This window comes from Papilio xuthus, unplaced genomic scaffold, assembly GCF_000836235.2.
Source record: "Papilio xuthus unplaced genomic scaffold, Pxut_1.1 DF828780.1, whole genome shotgun sequence".
Classification (NCBI taxonomy): Eukaryota; Metazoa; Arthropoda; class Insecta; order Lepidoptera; family Papilionidae; genus Papilio; species Papilio xuthus.
The window spans coordinates 584870-594417 of record NW_013529869.1 but is presented as its reverse complement, the minus strand read 5'-3'; the positions used below and the strand labels follow the sequence as shown (position 1 = coordinate 594417).

Here is a 9548-nt window from a genome sequence, read left to right as displayed (position 1 = left end):
ATTTATCAAAGTTGGGGTATTTTGTTGGTGAATTAAACAATAATGGTATTAGTACGAAAGCAATGAGCATTATGTTGCGTTCTTAAAATATGTTCGCTTTAGTCAGAAGATTAAATAAAGTTGCAATTAACGAAATTGTTTTATTTTTCCAAAATTGTTTTCCCTCGAATAATACTTTCAAACGTCAAAACGGAAATTGACAGATTGATTTTTTTAGGTTGGTAGCAACGTAGACTTGTTCATAATATTGCTAGCATTGAAAATGTCAATTTTTATTCTCCGTTTGTGTATCTAATTAGTCAAGAGTCCCGTCTCTTATTTTATATACTCTTTGTGAGAATCTGTCTGTGGCATAAGTTCTCCTTGCTCGCGGCAGCATTGGGTACGTGTGTTGGTCAGAAAAAATAATTTGTTTTCTTCGCTACTTTAATTAAGCATTTATCTTTTTCGCCAGGAGGAAAAAAAATCCGATCCTGGCGTCGAAAGGATAAATTCCTAGGTTGATTAGCTACAGTACATAGGTAAGTATTGTTACATTTTACTAAGACGAGTTCCACGTCAAATGTGTTGGAAGAAGGTGACACGTATTATCACAAAATGTGGATACCTATCACCAAGTTGTACATTGTAGAGACAAGTTCACATTAGAAACATATTTTACAATTTTAAAAATTTATATTAAATATAATAAGTTTATTATATAAATACAATACGGTAATTATGATTTTTTTTATATAAATTTCGGTCTCCGGTTGGACTTCTAATACGAATTAAATATATATGATAATATAACTCGTTTTGAAACAGGATGTTAATAATTGGTTTCTATCTTACAAATATGTATATATCATTTAAAATTTATAAAGTTTTACACATTGGAAAAGAAATAAACAGTGGTTGATTGAAAGTTCCGGTTTTTTTACTTTGTAACTTGATAATAATTGAGGAACATAAAACCTAGCATCAATAAATTAAAATGGTATCCTTTAAACATGTTTTAATTCATAATAGTCACAAGAAATATGAAATTTCAATTTGCGTCTGTGACTTTCAAAACTGATAAGCTGACAACTAATATCTATATATTCATAATTATATTTAATGTAGATAAAAATATAGACATATTTAAAGATGTAAGTGTACTAAAATGTGCCTACTTTGTAAGGTTAAAGTACAAGAAATAATTCATACAAAAAATGAGAAACATTTTACCTATCAATATGTTGAAACCACATGTTATCACATTTTTTAAATCAGATTAATAATGGCTTATGATAACCTGATAGGTCATTAAAATATTATTTAAACACATTGAAATAAACATCATAGTGAATATAATATTTTAAGAACATTCTTCTACAACTTTTTTTTTCTTTAAGACTTTTTATAAATTTTTCCACCATAGATTTTTCTATGCACAAGGTACAAACCTTAATCACTGTTTTTTAAAGTTCAATTTAAGATTGTCTATAAAAATCCAATATTTTAAAATTGAAAGTACTCTGAAGGTGACCCTGAATTAATTTTAATTGAGTACACTGTAATATATAATTTATTGCCTAAGTTGATTTCTGGAGAAAACTTAATTGCAGTAAAAATGTATTGAGTCATCAAGTTACAAAATTCCTTTGCATCTTATGAATGAATACCTTCAATATAACAAGGTCAGGTCTCATACTTGAATCATTATAGTTTCAATGCTTTTTAATTATTTTTCTATTTTTTGTGACTTCATAGTCCTTAAATCTTACTTAGAATTGTTAAAAACTATTGTCTTTACATTTATATATTAAAAAGCACACATTGATTTTTAAATTATAAGTATTGTAAAATTAATTATCCACATTTTGTTTAAGATATGTACATTACAATCATTTCTACAGTCGGTACATTTGTAATTCAATTGTTTGAAATTGTAATCACTTGTTCAAATATTTAATCAAACACCAAACAATTGTATAAATATGGCCTTATGCAATACTAAAGCTGATGTACAAATTACTAAAACCCAATGGCATCATGATGCTACATAATCTTGTAAAGTTTTGTATTGAAATCTCAAAAACATATTGTGTAATTAGTATTTATTAATATTTATAAAATAAACTAGCTATCACCTACGACTCCATCTGCACGGAATTAAAAAAAAACATAACAAGTAGCCAATGTGTTCTAGATTGTGTTATACATCTATGTCAAATTTCAGGGGATTGTTGAGCTGTTAGAAGATATCTTCAAATCCATCCATCCATCCATCCATCCATCTAAACATTATAATGTATAACTTAGTTCTTTTGAAATAAATCTATTTTCTATTTTCATGTTAATTTTTAATTGATTTATCTAAAATATGATCTTTTATAACATTGTATAGTACTGTAACGACTTGGCGCGGACAAGGACTGCTGGAGGAAGCAAAAATGATGCATCAGCAACCCATGATGGTTGGAGAAATGATACCGGTACACTCTGATATACCCGTGCATACTGAGGAAATGAACAATGTGGGCTACGACAACAGCGGCTCATATGCTTACGATGACCTGTTTCCGGCCTTGCCCCACTCTCAACCCCCTGTACAACGTAACATCCAACAAGTTACTAACAAGATGAGAGTTGGCTCTTCACTGCATACTCAGGTAATTGAAGTGATACTTAAGCAACCCTCGTTGTATTTAATATATAGAAATTAAATTTACTCATATATATATACAATTTGGCATCTAATTAGCAGTAGTTCTAATGAGATAATGAGGTTAGTAAAATTATGTTACAAAGGTCTAGAACTGTTTGTACAATGGCATGAAATTCAATAATTAGTTTTAAACAATTTGCTCAACATACAAATGTAAAATCAAATTTACATTTTAGGTGTTCCATGTGCCATATGAGGAAAGAAAACTTGATAACGCTAACACTTTTGGTGAAGGCGAGTCTTTGAGAACCTGTCAGGCTATTACTAAAGATACTGGAGCACATATTGAGATATCAACTAGCAAGGATGGAAGTCTGACTTTCCTTATCACCGGAAAGCATAGTGCAGTGTTGGATGCTAGGCGACAAATTCTAACTCATTTCCAACAACAGGTAAAAACAGGTTTCATTATATTCCAGAAATTTTATCATTACATGTTACATAAGTATTTATTTATATTATTAGGCAAGCAAGCAAATTAACATCCCTAAGGAGCACTATCGCTGGATCCTCGGTAAACAAGGCCAGAAACTTAAAGAACTGGAGAAAGTCACCGCAACAAAGATAAATGTGCCCAGTATCTCTGATAATAGTGAGATCATTACAATTACTGGCACTAAGGAAGGCATTGAAAAAGCTGAACATGAAATAAGAGTTTGCTCTGAAGAACAGGTATGCATTTTATTTATTCTGTGTGTATAGCAGTGAAATGCATTTTGGTAATAATATTATCATATAATAATGAGTAAATTTCAACGTATTTTTTACAGTCACGCAAGGCATTGGAACGTATAACAGTACCCAAGATCTACCATCCGTTCATTCAAGGACCCTTCGGTGAGCGCGCACAAGCTTTGAGTGCGGAAACCGGAGCCAGGATTCATATACCGCCCACATCTACCCAGAGCGATGAAATTGTCGTTGCCGGAGAAAAGAACGGAGTTCTGGCTGCTAAAGCCCAAATTGAACAAATCTATCAAGAGATGGTAAGTTTTTGTGGTTATAAATGATCTATATATGTTATACTGGAAGGATACCTATTTTAAATTCATTATTTTTCTCCAAGGTCAGTAAATGCTCAACGGTACGAGTGGAAGTTCCAAAATCTCAGCATAAGTATGTCATTGGAGCTAGAGGAACAACCATACAAGAAATCTTACGGGAAACTGGTGTGTCTGTTGAAATGCCTCCTCCTGATTCGCCTACTGGAACTATAACTTTGCATGGCCCCCACAATAAAATTGGAATTGGTATGATATGATTATAAAAAATAAAGTAGTATGATTGAGTAGTAAATATATAAAGTTATTTACTTTTTTTAATTTTTTAGCATTATCAATGGTTTGCGATAAAGCCAACTCGGTGAAAACAGCAACGGTTGATGCACCAACTTGGATTCATAAATATATTATTGGAAAGAATGGCTCTAACATTAAAAAAATTACTCAGGACTTGTCAAAGGTACATGTGGACATAACACATTCAGAAGATAAGGTAAAAATTGATGGTCCTCCAGAAGAAGTGGAGAGAGCCCAAGTGGCGCTGGACGATTTCGTGAAGAACCTACTTGCTACCCTTACTTATGTTGAACTTTCTGTTGATCCCAAATTTTTCAAGCACATTATTGGCAAAAGCGGAACTAACAGTAAGTTATTATTTTTTCATTTTTGTATATTAAACCGTGATAATAGTGTTTTTTTTGTTGTTCATTTGTATTTATACCTTTGTTTTTTTTTTACAGTTAATAGACTGAAGGATGAGACTGGTGTAGTTATTAATATTATCGAAAACGAAGGCAATAACGTTATTCGTATTGAAGGTAGCCATAAGGGTGTCGAAGATGCTGAAAGAGAATTGAGGGAGATGGTGATGAAACTAGAGAACGAAAGAACGAAAGAAGTTTATGTGGATCATAGATACATAAAATCGCTTATTGGTGTGAGGGGAGACAAGATCAAGGAAATCCGTGAGAAGTTTGACCGCGTACTTATCACTCTGCCCGACCAGGGTCAGAAGAGAAGTCCAATCAAATTGAGGGGACCACAGGAAGACATTGAAAAATGTGAGAAGTACTTACACAAGGTGATCAAGGAAATCGCGGAATCATCGTATGTGCAGGAAGTGCCTATTTTCAAACAGTTCCATAAGTTTATTATTGGTAAAGGAGGTGTGAATTTGAGAAAGATTAGGGATGAAACGCAAACCGTGATCGATCTCCCGGCGGAGGGTGACGACAGCGATGTTATTACTGTACGAGGGAAACGCGATAATGTGGAAGAAGCGGTTCGAAGAATCCAACAGATTCACAGCGAAAAGGCTAACATAGTCACTGAAGAGGTGAAAATCGCTCCCAAGCATTACAACTCCTTAATCGGAACGGGTGGCAAGTTGATCCATTCCATTATGGAGGAGTGTGGAGGTGTACTGATTAAATTCCCTTCGGCGGACAGTGACAGCGACAAGGTCGTTATCAAGGGACCCATTGAAGATGTGGAGAAAGCTAAAGTCCAACTGTTGGCGCATGCCTCCGAACGTGAGTTAACATCGCACACGGCCACGGTCCGCGCCAAGCCCGAACATCACAAGTTCCTGATCGGAAAGAACGGTACCAACATTAAGAAGATTCGAGAGCAAACTGGAGCACGAATCGTTTTCCCAACCGATAAGGACGAGGACAAGGAAGCTATATTCATTATAGGTAATGTTTTGAAAAACAAAGTACAAAAAAAGTAAAGCTGACTTACAGAACAATGTCTTATCACTTACATTTTGATAACATATATTGCTTTAACTATCTTCAACAATCTTTTCAAACAAACAGGGCGCGAGGAGCAAGTGGAGCTGGCCCGCAAGCAGTTGGAGGCGGCTGTGGCGGAGATCAGCAACGTATCTGAGGGCGAGATGTCCGTGCCGCCGCGACACCACCGGCACTTCGTAGCGCGCCGAGGCGAGATCCTGCGCCGCATCGCCGACGACTGCGGCGGCGTGCAGATATCCTTCCCCCGACAGGGAGTCAACAGCGACCGCGTCGTCCTCAAGGGACCCAAGGACTGCATCGAAGCGGCTAAAGTGCGCATCAACGAGATCATTGAAGACCTGGAGGCAAAGGTATGTAATATTGTTTATATTACAAAATTTCAAACATTTAATATTATGTTACTATTATTTGCTATTATGCTATCGGTCTACTAAGGCCACCTTTCGCCGCTAAAAAGATGTTAACGACCAATAGCAATAACTCACAATTTATATAATATTTTTGTTAAATTTTGTAGGTGACGATTGAGTGTGTGATATCACAAAAGCACCATCGTACCGTGATGGGAGCTCGGGGCTCGAAGGTGAAGGATATCACTGCGGAGTACGACGTCCAGATTAAATTCCCTGAGCGCGACAACCCGGAGGGTGCGGATATGCCAGTGAAAAACGAGGACGGGGAGCCCGGCGCCAACGACATCATCAAGATTACTGGTCGCCCAGAAAACTGCGAGGCCGCGAAGAAAGCGCTATTAGAACAGGTATTTGGATATTTTTAAATTTCTTCCTTGTCCAACTGATATCGCTGGCTGATATATGCAAGTTTGTAAGCATGTCAATTCCGTTGTAACCTGTTGTTGACTCTTTTAAGGTAATTTTTTAGGACTTAAAAATAAAATGTTTCTTTATAGGTCCCAATAACAATAGATGTAGATGTGCCTTTTGATTTGCACAAACTACTCGCCGGTCAGAAGAGGAGAGAGCTGATGCAAACTTATGATGTCCATATCCTGATGCCTCCCGCTGAGGAGATCTGTGATCAGGTCAAGGTTGGTATTAAAATAAAATAAAAATATTGAAAAATACAAATACAATATTAATCAGTGTTTAACATGACTAAACAAAATGAACTTTTACTTTAGGTGACTGGAACTCCAGCTAATGTGGAAAAAGCCAAACAAGCTCTTGCTGAAAAAATTGGTGAGATGGAGAAAGAAAAGGAAGATCGACTTCTCAGGTTATTTATTTTATTTATATCTATTATCTATTGATTTTAAGCTAATTCTTATAAAAGTATACTTAAATTAATAATAGCAAAATTTTATAAATAAAAATCTCATTAGAACATTCACAGCAATTGTTACATAGTTTGTTACATTTTGTCCAGGTCTTTACACAGCTGCTTTTTAAGCATGTTCAAGGTTAACCTTTTAAAATAATTCCTGTGTTGCTTACATTTGTGTTAAATAAAAAAAATTATCATTATGCATTGGAATAAAGGTGCATGCTGTATTTGACGTCCATAGTTTATATATCTTTTATATTTAGCCAATATTCCACAAACATTGGATTATAATTTAAATATTTATATTTATACTAGCGGTTGTCCCCGCCTTCTTTATCGAGATATTTAAAAAAATAGCCTAAGTTAATCCCCTCCCGCACACATCTGCTCCCTTCCAGTAAAAGTCACGTCAAATCACTAAAAGACAGAAAAAAATGTTATAATTGTACTTTCGTTATAAGCAACGCAAATTGGGTGCTTCTTGTCGGGCCGATCATTCTACTGATTAATCAGACAAATGGTTTTTTCCCATTGGAACGATTTATCGCTCGGCCGAATGACCCAACGGGAAACACCTGCAAATACATTATGTGTACGGTTTTTTTACTTACTATTATATAATTTTATTAATTTCATAGCTAAATAAATAGTCAATTTTTACAAGCATGGTTATATGCACGCATTTTCATGCGCACATATTTCGGAAATACGAAAAGTTTTTTCCTGCACGAAGTTGACATTTGCCTTATACTATAGCTTGTTATCACAAAATGGCGACTACACGTCTTGGCCCTAAATATATTTATCGCCTTATTCCTAAGACCTTTAATTAAATTACCTTTTAACCGCCACTTCGTTCGCATAGACCAGTAGTTTTAGATTTTATTTATTGCATAGAAAGTACATAAAAATGTTTAATCTTTATAAAATAAATTAAAAAAAAGATATATATATATCACTTGAGTTGCAGCTCACTTCTAATTCAGTTAAGTCGAGTAGGTCACAATGGAATTGACAAACATACAAACACTTTAACGCCGTGCGTCAATTATTGTTATAATAATAAATAATTATCTTACCTCTTTTACATTCCTGTTGTATGGTTTCTAACTTTTTGTTTCAAATATTTAATAGTAAATTATATTTACTATAGGTCATTCGAGTTGAAATTCAAAGTGGACCCTGAATACCATCCATTGGTCATTGGGAAAGGTGGATCAGTGATCACAAAGATCCGCACTGATTTTGGAGTACAAATCAACTTACCTAAACGCGGCGAGCCCGATGACGATATCATCACCATTCAGGGTTATGAGGACAAGGCGCAGCAGGCCAAGGATGCCATTATGGCTATTGTACATCAACTTGTAAGTTATTTTAAACATTTACATATTTGTCACTATTTAGGATCTGGTAATATGTTAACAATTATAATTAGATACACTAGTAATTTTATAACTAACTTCATCATTTTATTTTAGGATAATCAATACCGTGATGAAGTTGATATCGACCCGCGCGTGCACAGACGACTCATTGGTCTCAAGGGAAAGAATATCCGACGTATCATGGACGAGTACAAGGTGGACATCCGCTTCCCCAAGCATGGCGACGAGAGCATTGTCGTTATCACCGGAGACGAGGACAACGTGCTCGATGCAAAGGACCATTTGTTGAATCTGGCAGAGGAATATGTAAGTTTAAAAAAATCTAAATAATAAAAGTGCCAAAATTACAGACTTATATGAGTAATGTATTAATATATTAAACAGCTGCAAGACGTCGTCGATCGATACCAGCGTCCAGCGGCGCCGTCTCTCGGCGACTTTGGAGACGTTCTCAACAACGAGACTACGGCTCCCAGCAGCGGCGGCGGCGGCACCGCGGCCTCCACAGGCTTTGTGGTGAAGGGTGGGCCGTGGGAGCAGCGCGCGCCAGACACTGCTTCCACGCATGAGTTCCCCACCATGCCCGGTGCTCCGGCGCCCGCGCCAGCCGACGCCGCGCCTGCGCCCGCCGCATGGGGCCCGCGCCGCTAGGACCCCTGCAGGAAGTTGGGCGTAGTGCAGTTTATTAGTAGTGAATACATATTTGCTTGATTAAACTTTGCCTTATTAGCTATTAGACACATGTTATCTATACCACGATATCCTAGATGAGTCATTTGCAATATGAAATGGGAGCTACATCATTTTTATATAAAAAAATACTAGTATTGGTTGTTATAAATACTGCTTTAACTTTTTCCCACTCATTATCTTTTTCTACAAAACTGTCTTCATGTTATTTGGTTGTACACATTTATTACTTTACACTCCAATTTTCCAAGCTGAATATTCAATATCCATATTCATTTATTAAAGTTTGTGACACAATAAGTCTGATACTATTAACGTGACCTTGAGGGTGGGTCAATTTGATGTAACATTTAAATTCTGTTGATTGTTATTTTTACAATATGTAAATTAAAGGTCAACAGTCTTGACCTCACAATCTAATACCGCGAAACTATTATGCGTTTGGACTTCATTGCGTTATTTTACTGTACATTCATGTTAAATTATTGTTTACATCAATGTAAAATTAGTGTTAATACTCAGATTCAGGCCAAAAGGCAAACACTACTTGTAAACTACACTCCCCTTGCTTATCTGCTTGTTATAAAACAAAGCATCACGAGTTGACAGAGATAGAAATATTATATTTATAGGATGTCTTATGAAAATGTATAGGAAAGGGATTGGGATTGTTAAATACATTGAATCATGATTTCATTCTTTATTCTATGGACTCGGTACTTGAGAGTACGTA

At 35.7% G+C, this 9548-nt stretch overlaps 1 protein-coding gene across 1 annotated transcript; it reads left to right on the top strand.

Moving 5' to 3' along the window:
• The first annotated feature begins 334 nt into the window (after window positions 1-334).
• Window positions 335-9247, top strand: Dp1 (satellite-binding protein 1 Dp1). The gene is made up of 16 exons (XM_013326734.1): window positions 335-382; window positions 455-521; window positions 2375-2639; window positions 2872-3087; window positions 3161-3367; window positions 3466-3681; window positions 3762-3945; window positions 4026-4340; window positions 4437-5393; window positions 5517-5803; window positions 5971-6213; window positions 6364-6501; window positions 6595-6689; window positions 7891-8104; window positions 8219-8431; window positions 8510-9247. The coding sequence occupies exons 3-16, from the start codon at window positions 2421-2423 to the stop codon at window positions 8774-8776; spliced, it is 3771 nt and encodes a 1256-aa protein (XP_013182188.1). The 5' UTR covers window positions 335-382; window positions 455-521; window positions 2375-2420; the 3' UTR covers window positions 8777-9247.
• The last annotated feature ends 301 nt before the right edge of the window (window positions 9248-9548 follow it).

Bases quoted from the DNA above. Each gene is read 5' to 3' on its own strand.
- Dp1 (XM_013326734.1), top strand. From the start codon at position 2,421: ATGATGCATCAGCAACCCATGATGGTTGGAGAAATGATACCGGTACAC. The intron at 3,088-3,160 runs GTAAAAACAGGT...TTATATTATTAG, and splicing joins TAACTCATTTCCAACAACAG to GCAAGCAAGCAAATTAACAT. The intron at 5,804-5,970 runs GTATGTAATATT...TAAATTTTGTAG, and splicing joins TTGAAGACCTGGAGGCAAAG to GTGACGATTGAGTGTGTGAT.